Genomic DNA, 19,464 nt, shown 5'->3' with positions numbered 1-19,464 from the left:
AGCATTGACTATAGCCCATGGTTTTGATCGATTTTGGGTCATTTTCACACCTTTTGAAAAAAGATCAGATATTTGTGAAACTTGAAAAATGGGTGTTTTTGGCCAAAAAGCATGGACTATAGCCCATGGTTTTGATCGATTTTGGGTAATTCTCACACCTTTTGAAAAAACATGAATTATTTGTGAAACTTGAAAAATGAGTGTTTTTGGCCAAAAAGCATGGACTATAGACCATGGTTTTGACCGATTTTGGGTTTTTTACATACCTTTTGAAAAAACATGATTTATTCATCACACTTGAAAAGTGGGTGTTTTTGGCGAAAAAGCATGGACTATAGCCCATGGTTTTGACCGATTTTGGGTCATTTTCACACCTTCTGAAAAAAGATCAGATATTTGTGAAACTTGAAAAATGGGTGTTTTTGGCCAAAAAGCATGGACTATAGCCCATGGTTTTGACCGATTTTGGGTTATTTTCACACCTTTTTAAAAAACATGAATAAGTTATGAAACTTGAAAAATGGGTGTTTTTGGCCAAAAAGCATGGACTATAGCCCATGGTTTTGATCGATTTTGGGTAATTCTCACACCTTTTTAAAAAACATGAATTATTTGTGAAACTTGAAAAATGTGTGTTTTTGGCCAAAAAGCATGGACTATAGCCCATGGTTTTGACCGATTTTGGGTCATTTTGACACGTTTTGAAAAAACATGATTTATTCATCACACTTGAAAAGTGGGATGTTTTGGCCAAAAAGCATGGACTATAGCCCATGGTTTTGATCGATTTTGGGTCATTTTCACACGTTTTGAAAAAACATGAATTATTTATGAAACTTGAAAAGTGGGTGTTTTTGGCCAAAAAAGCATGGACTATAGCCCATGGTTTTGACCGATTTTTGGTCATTTTCACACCTTTTTAAAAAACATGATTTATTCATCACACTAGAAAAGTGGGTGTTTTTGGCCAAAAAAGCATTGACTATAGCCCATGGTTTTGATCGATTTTGGGTCATTTTCACACCTTTTGAAAAAAGATCAGATATTTGTGAAACTTGAAAAATGGGTGTTTTTGGCCAAAAAGCATGGACTATAGCCCATGGTTTTGATCGATTTTGGGTAATTCTCACACCTTTTGAAAAAACATGAATTATTTGTGAAACTTGAAAAATGAGTGTTTTTGGCCAAAAAGCATGGACTATAGACCATGGTTTTGACCGATTTTGGGTTTTTTACATACCTTTTGAAAAAACATGATTTATTCATCACACTTGAAAAGTGGGTGTTTTTGGCGAAAAAGCATGGACTATAGCCCATGGTTTTGACCGATTTTGGGTCATTTTCACACCTTCTGAAAAAAGATGAGATATTTGTGAAACTTGAAAAATGGGTGTTTTTGGCCAAAAAGCATGGACTATAGCCCATGGTTTTGACCGATTTTGGGTTATTTTCACACCTTTTGAAAAAACATGAATAAGTTATGAAACTTGAAAAATGGGTGTTTTTGACCAAAAAGCATGGACTATAGACCATGGTTTTGATCGATTTTGGGTCATTTTCACACAAATTGTCCAAGTTGGGCTTCCTGTGCTTTGACTCGTTAGTTTTCAGAATCTGTTTGCATGTTTTGGTTTTAGGGAGTACAATTGTTCTGTCATTCATTTTTGTTTTGGCGTGCTATTGGAGTTGATTGTAGCGTCTGTTTTTCGATGTTGTTTTTCTAGAAACTTTTGACAAAAGAACTTGATGAAGCGCAGCATAGCTCAAGTGATTTGATGCAAAACACGCGAGGTAAACATTCAAAATGGCTCAAATTTTGTGCCGGTCTTCCCGCCTAAATTCGATTTCTAGCGATCAATCTGACATTGATTCATCTCTTTGTTTCTACAGATGGCTACACTGATTCCTTCAAGTTTAATCGGAGCTGCAATCGAAGAATTTATGAACGAATCGAGCATTCAAACTTATAACAACATGGAGACCGTTGGTTATACAAGAATGTTTGATCCTAAACTACTCTTCTTGGGAAAGAAAGATGGTCCTTTGAAGCTCTGCCAGAATCTCTTAGAAACAGTCGTTAATCATCCTATTTTCTGTACTAGTAGACCGACGATCAGTGTCCCAAGTTTAATGCCTAGTGCTTTAGACCATCTTCCAGTGACTGTCCATGAACTACAATTCGTGACACTTGGGAATAAATTCAACTGGCGTTCAAACGAACACGAAGGTTTCTTCTTTGTCACCGATTATGAAACCCTAAAATTGGAAGGAACCAGAAATCGGAGAGAAATACCACTAGAAGACTTTATGGAAGATCAAAAGCTCCCAAGAAAAAATCTATTCGGCGTTATTTACCAAAGTGAAGAGCCAGTGTGGTTAAGCAGTCTACACTCAGCTGAAATAATAAACTTTAAGAAGCGTCTTGCTTCTACCTTGAGGATATCGATGGATAGAGTGTATTGGGTGCAAAAACCTAATGATTTCATCACGTTTATTGAAGGAGTTATGTACGATGTTTATCGTTGGAGAACGGATAAGGAATGTGAGGTAGGATTTTACATAATATTTACATTAGACCTAAGTTATCTAAGCGTCTGGACTTTATGTATAATTTTCTCTAAGTGGTGTATAGCTATTGTCTTCAGTATCGTTTCATTAAACTCTTTCCAATCTCTATTTCTTCGTAAAAATATCAATTTTAGTACATCTAACTAATTCCTTTACTTCCAAAGAGTCAAAACAAAGCTTTCTTGATGGTACAAATATCCTGGGGCGAAGCTAATTTGTATTCTTATAATAGTTATAAGCTTATGTTGAATTTTCTTCGTTGACATTTAAAGGAAAATGAGAAAATAGTTCGAGGAGAATTCGTAGCAACTGAAGAAAGCAAGAAACAAGAACTGTATGATCCCGTTACTATGTGCTATGGTGATATTCCAGAAAAGAATGGGTGAGTTTTAAATTTAGCATGCATACTAACATCATCAGTTAATTTCAATAATTAATTCATGCTGATCAGAGGTCAGGTTTAGGTGATCAGACCATGCCTTGAGTTGAATAACTTGGATTTTTAGTGCTTACCTGTTAAGCTGGAGCCTCTTGTTTTCCTATTTCATGTCACATCATTATTTTGAGGATAGATAATATTCTCTGTTTGAGTTGTATCCATATTCATGTGTCTTCGGTATGCACAACCGTTTAACTGTACCTAAATGATACTCTAGGGAATGACATGAAATCTGAAATGGGATAACATATTGTCCTGGGCCCAGAAAATGTGAAGTTCGACGTTTGAACTGAGCCTATGTAACTTCTGGTTTGTTTCAGGATAACCTTATCTGAGGGTGTATAACTAAGATTTTTCTGGTATAACAAGATGCAGATTTTAGTCTGTTGTGAAATGTGGTCGTCTGGGTGAGTGTAGTCTTGAGAAAGACTGTTCGTTGGTGGTGAATGACGTTTCAACAACCTGAGGGGAAGTCATCTTCAGAGTCCAGAGCAGATTTTACTCAAGGCAGATGATATAAAGAAGAGATAACTAGCTAAATACTAGTGCGGGCTGCATCGGTGTTTCTAATGAAACAGTAATGATAAAAAAGGTAAATTATACACATCCATGAAAAGATGAAAAAACTCACTGACGTTTCAGATGCTAGTCCTTCATGAAAAAACTTACTCCGAAATGTCTTTTCAGGGTGTATAATTTACCTTTTTATCTGTTACTGTTAGATGATATAAAGTAATAACCACTTTGGCTTGCAAACAATAGTAAACAATAGGTTGCAACATGTATTAGCTACTTAGGTGTGAAATTCAACAGCTTATATTATGCAGAATTCCACTTTTGATATTCAAGATTTTTTGCTAAAAAATATACCTGTTATGAGTCCGAAGAAAATTGATTGCAACTAGCGAACTGCATGTTAAATAATTCTTTCTTTTATTTTTGAAAATATGCAATAAAATATACATGGTATTTGCTAAAACATGAACAGTTAGCAAAGATTTATTTTTGAAACTAATATACAACATGTATGTACATCATATAAAACAGTTTTTGTTTGATGGAAGATTGTCTTCGCATAAAATATAATACGATTTAAGATGGAATTTTTGCTGTTGATAAAGTCAAGGATAAAAATAATGGCTGCTTAATGGCTGGTCATGATGACTAGCCGTATTGGCATAATCAACCTGTGACCAGTCAAGAGAACTGGCCTAAGAGGTGTTTGGAAGGATGAGTATGATTTTATCTGGACATTGTCCATTGACGAGAAATTTTAGCCCTGAAATTGTTTACAGTCAATAAGCAAAAATAGAGTGCTTTTAGTCTCACTGTTGAATAGTTAGATAAATTTATCTAACTTAGATAACTATTTAGTTGACGTCACCTTAAAGGTCATACTAATCCGGGGGGTTGTTTTACCAGAGGATGAGTGAATAGACATTCATTTGTATCATCGTTTCTCCCCCTGATCTCAGTAGCTGTTTACTTGTAGTTTCAAATTTATGTGAGGTCAGCTAAAATAGTAAATAACTTATCTAATTTAGTTGACGTCACCTATTCAACAGTGAGACTAAAAGCACTCTACAATTTGAGTAATAATTTTTGAACAGGTTATGCTCTCTCCATGTTTCTGTGAGCTTGACAGCCTTCCAGATGTTGTCAAAAATGTATTATAAATAAATAAAATTAATCAATCTAAAATGATTAGAACCAAGGGGCCAGGAATTTTCAGCAACGGTTTAATACCTGTGAGTAAAAGAACACAAATAATTCATCAAATTATTAACAATCATAATAACTTTATTAATATCTCAGTCTTCTAGCTGGGCAAAAGTACCCTACTAATCAGGGAGATGAACATGCCTTCTGATCCTTTATTAATAGTTGCATGTTCTGTTATGGCATTTTCTCTTACTGCTGTGTAGTTAAAGCCTGGGTTATTGTTTTGATTCACGTAAGTGCATATTAGAATTCACCTTTTCGGCAATAGCTGTCACGTCGTAAACACTTTGTTGGATTGAGTTATGGTCACCAAAAAGTTTGGACATCGTTCTTGGATTCCCATACAAATTCACCTGAGTTGAAAGAGAAAATTAAGATAGATTTCTTTAGTTAGCTCTCTTAACAGCAGTTAGAAAAGCTTCAATCAATTTAGAAAAATGATATTTTACTTGTATTTAGAGAACTAACTAAACAAACCAAGTAAATAGTTCATTTAAAGTCAGTACATTTGTACGGAAATCAGGGAACAATGTCCAAACTTCTTGGTGACCGTAACACAATCCAACACAATTGAGTTTTTTTTGATGTGTTGATCACTCTCTTTCCACAAAGGCTTTTCTCTTGGTATTTTGGTTTTACATCTTTCAGTAAGAAATCAATATGACATTTAAGTCTGATGTTGTATAGTGTTTTCCAGTGACGTCACAGCAGCCATGTTGGTGTACCAAAACAATACATTTTCTATCCTCTGGGAATTGAATTTTTATGCAAAAACTGTGCAGAAAGTTTCTATCGTTTGGTAACCAATATGGCTGCTTTGTCATGTGAGTGAAAATGCTCTATAGTGAACATAGTGATAGTAATAATAAGTACCTTATAACAAAAGGACCTGGATTCCCCATTCTACTTTACCAGCCAGATGTAATTCTCAAGTAGCTTTTCTTCGCTTAAATGCTGTAAAACGAGACAATTTTTAAAATCAAATAAACACAGAAACACAAAACAGTCGTTTGTTTTAAAAGAGTGCTCTGTGCAATAACTGATCATAGTGTGGAAAACCAGAAAGCAAGCTTTACAAATCATTAAACGAAAAGTATTAAGGGAAACTTTAAAAAGGCATGTCTTATTTGTAGTAATTATTGCCGAGATAATCTCACTAGTGAATGGGTGATTTACATGTTAATTTTCATGAATTTAACAGCAGTATAAACATTTCATGTCACAGCTTTAGACAGGTTTTTTTGGGGGGGGGGGGGGGGGGGGGAGCACAACGACAGACATACAATACTGTGTCCATTATAGATGGGGCTTTTACTGGAGGTTTTACCAACAATTAACCTTTTAAACTTGGATATTTTTTTCCACTTTGAACCACGAGTCAATCATTCTCTAGGAAATAGAAATCTTTGTGCAATGTGCATCAATAGAGCCCTTGTATGTGGCGTCAAAGCAGCTCAATTTGGAGGAAAAAACAAAAGAATTTCAATCTCCTGAGAATATGGAGACATTGCTATGTCCTCCAAATTGTGCTGCATTCCAACCTACTGCAAGGGGTCTACCATCTATGCATTTATCTTTCAAGTGTTGCTGATAAACAAGTAATGCTCTCAAGGGAATGACACATGGCCCAAAATGGAAACATATCATAGCCAAGTTACTAAGGTTTATTAGAGGACACTGTTAGTCAACGATGTAGATAATTAAGTTTTCAAACAATGTGGAATTGACACTATTACATACTTTATCATGAATGCTGTTAGTTTATTGTTTACCCTTCATTAGACTAGTAACTTTACTAAGATGAGTATACTGCATCATACTGCAATTTTCCTTTGGCCATGGAATCTTTAAAAGTAGTTTTTCAAGTTTTAAAACTGGTGCTTTAACAATTACAAAGCTCATTATATTGCAATCAATGATGAATGCTTTGGTAACTGATAAAAATTATCCAGCTTAAACTACCATTTCCTATTATTTCAAAAGTTAATGAGAACCCTGGTGCATTATTCCAAGATCCAAGGACAGCTGAAATAACTGAAATAATAAAATTTTAATTTTGACAATAATAAAATGTTGAGATTTTTAGGCTAAAACTACAATTTCTGAGCTTGCAAGAAGTTGCTAGAAATTTCATGGCCAAAGGAAAACTGTAGTATCTAGGCATGTGCAGGTGGGATCAGTTACAACCGTGACCTAACTGTGAATTAATAATGAGTATATTATATTTGGAGTGCACACTAAACCACTTAATACCTTTATACACTTTACTGTTAATGTAAATAAAAGTGTTTACTTTAAATACAATCAATAACCATTTAAAACTTCAAAGTATTAGATGTGACTAATGAGTTATGGAAAACAAAAACTTACACTAGCTGCGAAGTCTGCAGCCTGTACTTGTAGTTTAATTCATTTTCAAGACCACTTATTTGTCAAAAACGTTTTGTATTGTTGCATTAAAGAGGCACAAACTGAACATCCACAAGTATCTGAGGGCAAAAAATACTTGAGCATACAATGTTTTACGTGGCTAGGATAAATTTGCAATCCTACATTTTTCCATACGATTTCTTATGAATTTTTTTATTTTTATGCCATTTCTATAAACTTTGTTTTCTTACTAATATTGAGGTGCTCTTTTCATTTTTAGCGTTTATTTTAGCACATCTACTCACATGACCAAGTCGTCCAATCACAAAGGGTCTTGATGTATGCATAAACATGCTACACTCTTTTCTACAGGGCTAATAATGAACTATTAAGACGTTCATCAAACTACAAAGTACAGACTGACTAAACTATAGCAGAGGACCAGTTATATTGTTACTATGCTATGAAGTAGTTATTGTGACTGTTATATATCTGACTGTTTATGAATTAAAATGGCTAAAAAGCTTACTAAGAATTGAACAGTCTGATTTAAGATATTACAGCTTTGCTTCAATGACAAAAGAAATCAAATGTCCTTGGAGATTCAAATATACAACAAAATTTAAAAATTAATGAAAGATCAGAATTAAGTATTTTCCATTTTTTGTTGCTATCAAAAATAAAAAGGGATCTTAAAGTTTCAGTTAAAAGTTGTTTCTTTTTGTGGGGGGGATTTTCCAATATTTTATGCGTTATTCCCTTGAGTATTATTTCTTTAATTCCTTTTTTTTTTCATTTTAAATTTTTATAACTTAAGGCTTGAAATGATACCAAAACACAATATCACATGAAAGCATCTAGTGAATAAAGGTTTCTATAATCTTTCAATTATCATTTTTATGCCAAGGACAGTTAATTTTGCTTGATGTCACTGTAGCAGAACTTGCTTTAATTGTTTTTTATTTGCCCTTCAGTTAGAAGATACATTCTATTACCTGTTACAAGACAGTCTGTCTGTCACATATCCATCCTTGTCAACATTCGGTTAGTGGATTCCAGTTTAGGTTCATTTGATTGACAGAAGTAACTTTCTCGTCTTGATAGCTTTAGTCGTGGTTTAGTCTGATGAAAGGCTGCTTGATGGCTTTACAGGGTTTCTCAAATTTAGCTTGATTATAATTTACATTTTTTTGAGATATCCACTTATTGATAGGTAACTTACGTACGTCAAGAGTTTAATATAGTAGACTCAAACTGAACAGACCCTTTTTGAGTTCCAAATTACCGCTGTGTTTCTTGATTACAGACTCATTTACTCAGGCTTAGCCTCTATTTTGTGTAGAATATCCACGTGTTCCAGTCAAGGTCCGTCAAGTTTCAAAGTGTTTGTATTGTTTAACTTGTGCATTCTTTACTTTACCGTTGGTATTTGGGAGTAATTAGAGACTGATTCAAGGCTTAGCCTGAGCAAATGAGTCTGTAATCAAGAAACACAGTGGTAATTTGGAACTCGAATAGGGTCTATTAGCAAATTAAGCAGAATACCAGAAAACAGAGGTAGACGGTCAAATGCTTTAGTCAAGATTTTAAAGATATTATTACAGCTAGCTACATGAAGTTATATCATAAAGGTTTACAATCTCATGACGAATATTTGTAAATCATTCCCTCCCATACTCCCAGTACTCACATGGAGTACTTCTGATTGCAGTAGCGTAGTGAGGGGGGGCACCGGGGTGCATGTGCCCCCCCAAATTTTTAAACAACTTTTTGAAAAAAAACAAAAAACAAAAACAAAACATATTAAACCAAAAAGAAAGAGTAAAATAAATTATTGCAACTTAGGAAAGTGCGCTGTATAAATCAGTTTATATGAATATGAATTTGTTTCTTTTTTGTTTGTGTGTTTATTTTTTTATTTGTTTTATGGGGGGAGGAGTAACTTTTTTGGGGGGTCAGTGCCCCCCCAGCTCCTAGGTCCTCGCTACACCCCTATCTGATTGGCTGAATTTATACAACTGCTATGTAGTCTCAAACAGAACAAATTCAACCAACCATAGCCAACTATTTTAATAGATTACAAATATTACAAAGATGTCAAAGGTTTGAGAATGTGAAACTTAGAATGTTGAATCCAGTGAGTTTGTTAATAAGAAATGTTATTCCTTTTATTAATTGCAGAGTAAATTCTAAAACTTAGAATATTACTTTAAATTGAGACCCCTTAATTTTAAAAATTGAATATAACTAAATATATCCAGAAAAGAATATTTTATTAGACAAACTGGTCATATAACAAAATTTAAAAAATGGATACATAGACAATAGCAAGAATATCAAAATATAAAGAAAAAGTTATCAAAATTATTGATATTTCATCATCTTAAAGCATTATGTAGAAATATAAATGCTTTGGATACAAAAATACTCTTATGAGCAAAAATCCTTTTTTCTACTATTTTTGTTGTTGTTTTTGCTCTTTTTTGTGTGTGAAAATGTTCAAAAATATCTTTTAGAGCATATTTACAAACATACAAAACTAGCAGCTTGTTTCAATAATATTGCTTTTTTAAAAAGAAAATACCTGTAGGTATAGGTTGTATTTTATGGGATGCCTTCTGTTGTGTGTAAAACTTATTATTCAAGTTTAGTTTTTAATTGAATTTATAACAAAACAAGGTAATTTGAAAAAATATTTTCAAAAAGGAATGTTTATCAAATGTTAAAAAAAAAGTTTTTTCTGAAGAAGAGAAGTTTAGAGAGGCTAAGGACAAAGAATTGGGAGAATAAATGTTTAAGTTTCAAAGCATTCTTTAGTGTTTTTAATCTAATAATCTAAGAAATGAATAAAGAGTGTTGGTGGTTTTAATATTTGGCTTCTATTAAACATTTAATCAGAATATTATGAGCAATACTATCAATCAAAGTTTAGTTATTATACATGACTCAATACACATATTTTATTCATTTAGATCTTTATTTCAAGCAAAATGTTACGTAACATTTCAAAACATTTCTTGGATTTTAAGACTGTTTAAGTTTGAAGCAGTTAATAGAGTTTAATTTTAATTTTTTTAATGATCTTTGAATGACTAACTCCCCTCCTTGGTTGGAATTTTACAGAAAAATCCAGTGAAAAATTTTCATCCTAAAAAATACCTTCTCACAGGAATGAGAAAAACTCAAAAACTTATACCACAAAATTAGATGAATAAAGGAATGATGGTTTAATGAATTCAAGATTTTGTCTAGTCTAGTCTATGAGAAATTTATTTTTAAATCTTTTAACTTTAAGATTATTTCAACATTATTCATATAATTTAGAGTTTATTAAGGGAAAGATTTTTAGTTTATGGTGATTTAGTTTGCATAGATTTATTCTTAGCGGGGAAAAAGATCATGGCACCAGGGTTTAAACTAATTTATCGGTTTACTACACAGAAGGCATTTTGCATCTTAACTTTAGCTATCACTATAGAGTTTGGAGTTTGTATTCGCTGAATACATGTCGTAAGAATATCACACATTCACACACAATATCATTGAAGTTTAACAAAACGTAGTTGGTCAGTATTGATTATTATATGAAAAAATATCTGACCATCACATACAAAATTGGCATCAAAAATCCAGCCAAAAGAGATCTCAATTCGGAATTTAGATGGTAAAAGATCAAAGCTTAGTAGGGGTATGTAGCTTCACGAATTAGTTTCTTTGAGGACCGTGTCGTCTTGTAGTTGGCAGCCATACTTGCAGGAAGACGAGCTGGTGCTAAAATAAGGAAGTTTACAGATTTATTGAGCTTAGTTTTACCTGAGAATTACTTATAGTACTCCTTTGGAAATTATGATTTAAGCAACAGGAGTTAAGACCAAATTTTAGTTCACAAAAATCTTTCGTTTAACGGAAGTTAATGCAAAAGGGAAGAAAATTAGCGGAACTCTTTATTTCCCATTACGAATTCAAGCTTTCGTATTCTAACAATAAACAGAATATTATTCTCCTCGTGAACCTTTATGGTTTTAAGGTCATTACATGTAGGATCAAATTATTCTTTTAGAGGGTAAAAAGGTAAATAATGTGTTCATTAAGCAAAAAATGGATTTAATTTAGTTTAAAAAATGGAAAAGTTGGTTCATTCTGATTCACTAGATAAACTTTAAATGAATATAGAACGATCAAATAGAATTTTCATTTAATAACTTTATAGTAATAGATTATTGACTGTGTTAGGACAGTCTGACATTTCATAGAATTATATATTTAGCCTCTAGTGGCATTGTTTTAAGTCTAATTTATAGTGTAAAATGCGCTTACCTGGATATGCGGTCTCATAGATTTCTGCTGGAGCTACCCCTCTACCATAATCATAATATGTGACTTCCCTAATAGAAAATGTATTGAATACAACAGATATATCTAATGCATCTACAAAATACCACTGGTTTTATGGCAAAAAGTTGAGTGAGTGCTATCAAGACAAAAGTTGCAACAGGTGGCAAAAAATAAATTATCTTACAACCATGATCCCCTGTAAGGAGCTCTTCTGTGAGGTTCACTCCATATATGTATGATTTTTTACGGAGGTAAACGGGAGTACAATGGGAGTAAAGAGCAACGCATCAACTTACACACACGTGGCTCAGTTGTGACTTGAAACCACAACCCAAGGTGAGAATATGTGGCTTAGTTTGGACTTGACCCTGCAACCCAAGGTGTGAAATACACAGCAGCGTAGCAGTGTATGCAAACTATGTCACCAGTGTTATGGGAACCACAGAAAGCTACATGGGAATGATTCATTTGATAGACTGTATTTGATCCACTCACAGAAATAACTATGGTCATAAAATATAACTTGAAATAGATATATAGTGATCATGTCTGCATGGTACTTACTCAGGTTCGGTATATGCTGCTTCATATCCATAAGCAGGATCATAGGTTTCCTATTGAATTGCAGAAGAATACATGTCAAAAATGAACACCTTTTCGTATGCACAAGTTTAATTAAGAACAATGCACATACAAAAATTTTCTCAACGGAATTTGTGCCATATCTTATATTTTTCTATCAAAGCTACACATCCAAGTACTTCTGAGAGGGGTTTATTAACCACTTCAACCTAGATTGAGTGAGAAGGTCTAAGGTTTGACTTTGAATTAGATTATTTAGCACTTTAACACTATAAATACTTGACAGATATTCATTCTTTCTCTTCAGAGGATGTAAAAACCAAAAGTGTTAGCTCTTGTGCAAACATTAGTGTTAAAAATGGAATATTAAATACCTGTGCTGTGAACTGAAGTGTTTTTAAAACTAATTTTATATCCAACAGTGACTGTGCTTTAAGTTATGTGTTTATGTAAAAATATTTTTACATGGAATTTGTTGTTACTCATGTGTAATATTCAAGCATTCGATTCATGCATAACAATTCATATCATCAGCATACTGCATGCAACAGTTGTTAGGAAAAATCAACTGGCTAAATCAGCCTGCAGAACTTTAAAGTGTAGTTTACTAGTATTTTTAAAGTTCATTCTTTCTTTCATTTCAAAATGTTCAACATTTTTGAGAATCATGAAATATGATGCAGCTAAAGGTTGCTTAAGATAAACCAAGTTAAAAAATGAACGATAAGATATTTGAGCATTTCTTTGTATTTTGGTATCACTATTATAAATGAACTGCTTCAACAACCTTAAGATTATGAATTTAATTACAGAGCTTTTGGGCTAAGCACCTATCATCAAGGTATAATGTTTGGAGCGGCATTCAACGGTTTTATACCAATGAAATATTGGTATGACCGTGTTAAAAATGAGAACTAATAAACTCTTCCTTTACCACTGAAATGGTAAATCCTTTATGAGGATAATTTAAGTTAAACATTTAGCAATCAAGGGGTATAGCCCTGTATTATCAAGTTAGGTATTTGAAACATTTAAAATGCTCTAAATAAAACTTACGTGCACACGCAATGACTGTACATGCTCAGCTTGAGGTGGTTCATTTTGAACAAGAAGAGCATGCATACCCTGCATAAATTGATATAAAACAATCATTCATATTTATTCTTTAGTTTCATAAATTTAAAACTTGAAGGTTAAAAGACTGTTTTCTAGTTCTATTTATTGGGTTATTTCTTTTCTAGAAATTATAGAGGAATAAACAATGTTATATGATTTTTTATAAAATATTTCATAAAGAATGATAAAAAAAAAATCTTATGATTATGGATTTATAGTTATTTATTAGAGTAAGATCATCGTGTGAATATAAAATCTTTTAGATAATTTGGTTTATTTTTTGTGTTCCAAATTTGTGCTTTTTTATTTTCTTGTGAACATTTTATCTTTCATTTTAAGTTTGTTAAATAAACACTGAAAAATATTTGTTTGAGTAGCATAAAAAGCAATTAGATTTTTTAAATGTAATTTTTAGCCTTTTTTGTTTTGGTCGATAGCATTGTTAGGGAATTTAAATCCCCTCAATATAAGCCCTCTCAAAAATGAGCCACCCTTCAGAATATAAGCCCTCTCAAAAATGAGCCACCCTTCAGAATATAAGCCCTCTCAAAAATTAGCCTGACAAAAAGGTACCTTGGTCTAATACATGTATAAGCCTGGGCTAACTTTCATAGGTTTATGGTATCCTACCATTTTACCTTAAATATTATTAATGCATGCACTATAAGCATGTATCATGGTGTCAGAACATTAGCAAGCCCAACCAATGAATGATTAGATATACCAATTATAATCTACTTTGGTCAATAAACTAGAACTAGATAGTGTGGGTGGGTGTTTGTGGCTTGAATCCTATCCACATCATGAGTAAGATAAAACCAGCTTGCATAATGTTTTCATAAGAGACTAAGGCCTTTTCCACATTTATCTGGAAATTTTTGTATCCGCAATTTTTTTTTCGGATACGGGTTGCGTCCACATGTGTCCTCAAATTTTTGTGACAGTATCCGCAAATTCTAAGAAAACAGACACGTGTGGACGGTGAAAATGATTGGAATACGCTTGGTGTGGACGCAAACATTTTCGTATCCGCAAAAAAATTTTTGTGGATACAAAAATTTTCAGATATGTGTGGGCGGGGCCTAAAACTATACAGATAGGTTTGCTTAAAGTAAAGCAATATGATACTACTTACGCCATAGGGATCCACCCCAGGTTGTGCCTGTCCTCTGGGAGCAGGATGTGCCATAGTTGGTGATGACGGCAAACCAGCTGCTGATCTGACTGTTACTGACATAGGTCCCTGCTGTACCCTTCGTAATGCCAAAGGATGGCCCTGTCTTGTTATAATTCCTCTTGCTGGGACTTGATGAGTTATTGGAGCTTGCGCCACTCTTGGACGGGCACGTCCTCTACCAGCTGTGGGTGCAGGTGCTGGTTGGGTTCCAGCTTGACTGGTTGGGGGAGGGTCATCCATGGAATTAAGTATGGCCATCTCTCGCATTTGTTCCTGGTGAATTTCATCATTTGTTTCCTAGAAAGGCAATAAAAAAACAACATAATAATAAAGTAATGAACTACTTTAACCATGTGGCTGCCATCTTGAATTGCAAGGCATTAAGGGTGGCCTATGGGATGAAAAAAAAAAAGAAGGTGATGATGAAAATGATGGTCTCAACATCTTTCAGAAATTTGCTTAGTTTTGGAACTGGCCATTTCTCATTCAGCTCCTGATATTACTGTGAACTGTTAAAGCCAATCAATGCCATTACTGTACCTTTGACAACTCATAATGGCTGCAGCTTCGTCCAAGTAGTCCACTTCATTTTTAACATGAAAACTGGATGCACTCTCAGGACTTGTGAGTAGATGCTTATAAAAAGTTAATGTTTTTGATTAAATACTTACAGGAATAAGGAATTTTTTAATTTCTTCTATTGCGATACCCAAACGAGCATGTGCTTGGCCTGGTGGAGCTTCTACTTCGATAAGAACATGCAAATCTTCAGAAAGATGATTATACTTTGCATCTCCTGTTGCCTTTAGCTCTTCTTCCTACCAAGTACAAAAAAGTATGCACCAAATATTATTATCATGGCCAGACTAATTTCTAAGGGAGTAGGGAACAACTCATAGGAAATAGGGAGCACGAATAACAGTCAAGTCGCCCGGAGTTGTGGTCAAGTCGCCCGCAATGTATGGTTGGGGTCGTACGTCATAATGGTTAATAATTGCCAAAAACTAATCTAAAATGCCTTACAAATGTTTAACAAAGCTTTAATACTGCTAAGTAAGTTATATATGTGTTACTGGTTTGACGATTCCTTAAGTAAAAAACTCCGGGCGACTTGACCAAACATTGCAGGTGACTTGACCACGACTCCGGGCGACTTGACTCTCGAGCATCTTGACTGGATACTGGGAGCACAATTTCATTTGGTTATCCAAGCCACAGTAAAGGTTTAATCAAGGACATAAGGCATATCTAAATACATAGATAACTTACCTTTTCTTTATCTCTCATTGAACCTTTCCCTAAAATAGACATCTTTGTTCCTGTACTGTTTTGTAGCCTTTTGAATGTGTTCCCTCGTGGACCCAGTAGCTTACCGACAAAGTTAAACTGAATACAAGAATATTAGAAAAAAGATTAACCAATCGTAGAAAAATAAAAGATAAGGTGAAAACAATTGTCGTCTTATGGGACCCGATTCATAGGGGAGGGGTGGGTGGGGTCATGCCCAATACCCACTACCTCTGAAAGGAAAATCCTGGATTTTGTACTCAAATATCTCTAAAGAGAAAAGTCAAATCAAAGAAATAAAATGTTATCTGTTTGTATGTATGCTAAGCAATACATTACGAGCACCCAGTATCGAGCATTTCAACAGGTCTCTGAGGAGAAATAGCAAGTTTACCACTATCTACCTCGTAAAGCAATAAACTCAGGTCCCTTTGTTGAAACTGTTTTTATTTCGTATCTAAAATGATGGCTATTTTAATTTGTATTTCATAAAAGAAATAAAAATCTTGCTGTTGCTCTGTGTGGAGCACTTGGGGATTGGCAGAACATTCGAGAAGTGTCGAGAAGGCACTCCGCTACGTGTCGTGCTTTTCCAAACACTTCTCTCGTGTTCTGCCAGCCCCTGCGTGTTTTATGACTGCACACATTAACTATTACTCCAATATAACACTGTAAAGCTTCATGAAAAGATTTATAACAAAAGAAAGTTTAACAATGACAGTAAAGCTACGGACACACGGTGCAACATTGCGTGCATGCATGCCATTTATATTGCAAGCCATGACACACGACACAATTTGTTGCAATGTTGCTGAAGTAGAAAACTATCCTACTTCAGCAACATTGCCTGCAATGTTGCGCTCAATGTTGCACCATGTGTTATCGCCTTAAAAATATCTAATAACAGTATAAATATCTAATGAACTCATTGTCCATACCTTAGGATGTTCTTTAGTGGGGATAAAGACTTTCTCAGATAATTTTACTGGCTGGTAGAGTTTATTTTCTTCTGGTGGGTGTGCTCTTCGATAATGTCTAGGTTCTCTAGGTTCTCTGGGTTCTCTGAGTTCTCTTGGCTCTGGATGCAGTCTCGGAATGACTGCATCTTGTAGATTACCCTCACTTCCTTCATTTGATGGTGTACCATTAATATTTTCGTCTTCTTTGCTTCGAGGAGAAACAACTGGAGGTGACCCCCCACCCTGCATTCTGTTTATTTCTGGAGGGAAACATACAGTTCAGTGAATATCAATCAAGAAGCATACATAAGGTTATGTGAAAAGTTATACGTTATCATAATAGTATTATTTCGTTTAATGGTTGATCTGGAGTTAGCTGTGCCCTGACTAAGATCAGCCCAGAGGTTGTTTGAGGAATCAATCTGTGAGTTAGCCATGCTCTTACCTAGATTGCAGCTGTTTCAAGGCCTTGATAAAATTTGAAGTTTGAATTATTAAATTTTTTGGCTAGACAAACACTCTCTTTATGCTTTGTGTCGTCAAATTAACCATTATGAGTAAATGCAAGTGCTTACATTATTGATTTTGAAAGGAAAAATAAATGAAATTTTCGTAAAAATATAAAAAATATACCACAAAATGCCAATGACAATAGAGCCACCTTACCTAGAAAATGTGGTATAACATTATATATACCATACATCTATTGCCCATAATCCACGTACGACTTATTTATTATTGATAACTAATTAAGGGTTTTTCATACATTAGAATCAAAACAATGACTAGGGTATTAAAAACAATCCCACAAAAATACAGCCAGATCAGACAAAACCTCACTAGGTTAATCGTACCTGGGAGTAAATTAAGCTCTTAAATCTTGTAGAGTGAAAATTTTCATTTTCGTGAAAGATTTAAACACGATTTCCAATGATTTTTAAATTATGGGTATTACTTTTGAAGAATTTTGATTTTCATTCTTACGAAAAAGAAAATATGAAGTTAAAGACCAGATTTTTAGCGTTTACAAAAGGCTCTAGAGTATAATTCTACTAGATAAAGAAATTAGAACTTCAACAATAGTTGAACAGAGAGGAAAGAAAATCAAAGATGGCGTCCCCTATATACACAAAGCAAAACCATTATGGCGATCATAGAATAAAAATGTTTAAAAAAGACACCAAATAACTCATAACGAGAAGTGCTTTATCAATTTTCATTGACATAAAGTAGATTAGAACATAATTTTTATGTTCAAAAAACGGTACCGAAATCTGTTGTGACTACAGAAGTGGTGACCGAGTCTTCGGGCAAAAATGCTAGAATATGATTTCAAGGCAATTAACCATTTCAAACGACGCCGAGAAGACAGCGTAAAGTAAGCGTTTCGATTAGTTTAAGGAATGTTGGTTAAAGTTTGTGAACAGTGGTTTTGCATACCGATCGAGTCAAGCAACGCTCGAAGGATCTCGTCTTCTCGCGTTTTTGATCTTTTCACCTTCCTGCACTGCTGATCAATCCCACATTTTCAAATAAAATCTTCTCAAGTATAGCCTAAAGGAGGTTTTATTTCTATCTTAGAGCATTCAAGAATGAATCTATGCTCAAGAATTGGCTCATATTAATAAATAAAGAAGGTCACCAGAAAAGTTTGATGTTTGTACTGGTGGAGGAATGCAGTTTGCCTCAACACTTACCTCGCGTTAAAAGCCTCATACAGTGAACAAAAGACGGGTCTAAACTATCTTTCTCGGCTAAAAGTTCTGATAAATAGCCAGCCTCAGACTCCATGGTCATAATTTGAGTAAAAAAATAAGACTATAGTATTTAAAAGTGAAGGCTTGAGGAGTTATTATTGGGCTAATTCAAAATGGCGCGAACAGCGAACATAGATCACACACCAGTCGCGATACCGTGGAAGATCACTTCGGCATCTCTCATCTGATTGGCTGGTTTAGCGTGGTCCTTGACTTTGATTGGTTATTTCGATTCCTTTGTTAGTCAAATTTATTTCAGTTTCCAGCCGTCAAAAAATCGAAACCGTTTTCTCTATGTTTTTCCGCGTTTTAGGGTATTTATCGAGTTTTATTAGTGTATTCATATTCCGCTCCATTGTAAGCTGTGTTTTCCTAAATATCATAAAGAGGAAAGCGAAAAATGAAATAATTGAAAAGTGGATGTGGTCAAATTCAAAATGAAATCCCCAAATGCATCAACTCTTTTACACACCGCGTTTTTAGTGCTAACAATTCCCACTAGAAGGAGCCGGGCTAAGTATGAAGTAAAGAACACTCTCTTGTACTGCAGGCCACCACGTAGAACACATAGCAGGAGTTTGTTTTATTTTGATTCGAGGGCAGAGGAGGACCTACTAGTATCCCAAGTGCCTTTGCGCGCTCATTAATTATTGTTTTCTTTGACTTTCGACACTGGATTATTTGAGCCTTTTTGTAACTATACTTCTACCACTAATATTACTCATACTAAGGTGTGTGATTAAGATTGTGTCGATCTGTGAGTTACAAATGCCCTGACTTATAGATCAGCCTAGAGGTTGTTTCAGGGTTCTGTGAGTTAGCCGCGCCCTGACTTAGATCAGCCCAGAGGTTGTTTCAGGGCTCGATCTGTGGCTTTCGCAGTTTCCTGACTTAGATCAGCCCAGAGGTACCCTTACGTAGGGGCATAGAGATTTTGAATCGCCATTTTTCATTCCAATGACATTTTTATATACAAATATATATCTATTTCAAACTAGCCAAGTAATTTAGATGCTTGATGATTATTTAGATGATTTTAATTTGAGTAGCTGGTGGGACGTAATGTAAGACCAAAAATAATAGGTCATTTAGAGGTCTTAGCTGCTTCCTTGGTTGTTATTGTTGTTGTTCGTCCGTCCGTGCGTTCGTTTT

The 19,464-nt window shown here is 34.3% G+C and overlaps 2 protein-coding genes across 6 annotated transcripts; one reads left to right on the top strand and one right to left on the bottom strand.

The window, feature by feature from the left end:
• Positions 1–1,615: 1,615 nt before the first annotated feature.
• LOC116292632 (uncharacterized) lies at positions 1,616–3,992 on the top strand. Its single transcript, XM_031699981.2, has 4 exons — positions 1,616–1,791; positions 1,891–2,547; positions 2,841–2,950; positions 3,328–3,992. The coding sequence occupies exons 2-4, from the start codon at positions 1,891–1,893 to the stop codon at positions 3,350–3,352; spliced, it is 792 nt and encodes a 263-aa protein (XP_031555841.1). The 5' UTR covers positions 1,616–1,791; the 3' UTR covers positions 3,353–3,992.
• Positions 3,918–18,467, bottom strand: LOC116292631 (KH domain-containing, RNA-binding, signal transduction-associated protein 2). Of its 5 annotated transcripts, none has more exons than XR_016120183.1 (10): positions 18,253–18,467; positions 16,535–16,815; positions 15,579–15,695; positions 14,981–15,127; positions 14,268–14,606; positions 13,073–13,141; positions 11,999–12,048; positions 11,417–11,484; positions 4,984–5,683; positions 3,918–4,753 (listed from the first exon to the last, which is right to left on the bottom strand). XR_016120183.1 is itself a non-coding variant. In XM_031699976.2 (9 exons), exons 1-9 carry the CDS (start codon positions 18,350–18,352, stop codon positions 10,779–10,781), a joined length of 1,263 nt encoding a protein of 420 aa, XP_031555836.1. In that variant the 5' UTR covers positions 18,353–18,467; the 3' UTR covers positions 9,356–10,778. The 5 variants fall into 5 exon arrangements, 2 of the variants coding, with proteins under 2 accessions (XP_031555836.1, XP_031555840.1); XR_004196689.2 differs by having other exon boundaries at positions 5,603–5,683; XR_004196691.2 differs by lacking the exon at positions 13,073–13,141 and having other exon boundaries at positions 5,603–5,683.
• Between the last annotated feature and the right edge of the window lie 997 nt (positions 18,468–19,464).

Source organism: Actinia tenebrosa, unplaced genomic scaffold, assembly GCF_029948245.1.
Source record: "Actinia tenebrosa isolate PJP-AT-01 unplaced genomic scaffold, QUT_ActTen_1.0 PGA_scaffold1__47_contigs__length_23844297, whole genome shotgun sequence".
In the NCBI taxonomy this organism is placed as follows: Eukaryota; Metazoa; Cnidaria; class Anthozoa; order Actiniaria; family Actiniidae; genus Actinia; species Actinia tenebrosa.
This window is presented reverse-complemented; position numbering and strand designations above follow the sequence as displayed.

What these genes read in the sequence shown, in the direction of transcription:
- LOC116292632 (XM_031699981.2), top strand. Translation starts at nt 1,891, where the DNA reads ATGGCTACACTGATTCCTTCAAGTTTAATCGGAGCTGCAATCGAAGAA. An exon ending in GAACGGATAAGGAATGTGAG is followed by an intron (nt 2,548 to 2,840) that starts GTAGGATTTTAC and finishes TGACATTTAAAG; the next exon opens with GAAAATGAGAAAATAGTTCG. An exon ending in GATATTCCAGAAAAGAATGG is followed by an intron (nt 2,951 to 3,327) that starts GTGAGTTTTAAA and finishes GGTTTGTTTCAG; the next exon opens with GATAACCTTATCTGAGGGTG.
- LOC116292631 (XM_031699976.2), bottom strand. Translation starts at nt 18,352, where the DNA reads ATGACCATGGAGTCTGAGGCTGGCTATTTATCAGAACTTTTAGCCGAG. An exon ending in CAATGAGAGATAAAGAAAAG is followed by an intron (nt 15,128 to 15,578) that starts GTAAGTTATCTA and finishes TGTACTTGGTAG; the next exon opens with GAAGAAGAGCTAAAGGCAAC. An exon ending in CTATGAGACCGCATATCCAG is followed by an intron (nt 10,871 to 11,416) that starts GTAAGCGCATTT and finishes TCCTTATTTTAG; the next exon opens with CACCAGCTCGTCTTCCTGCA.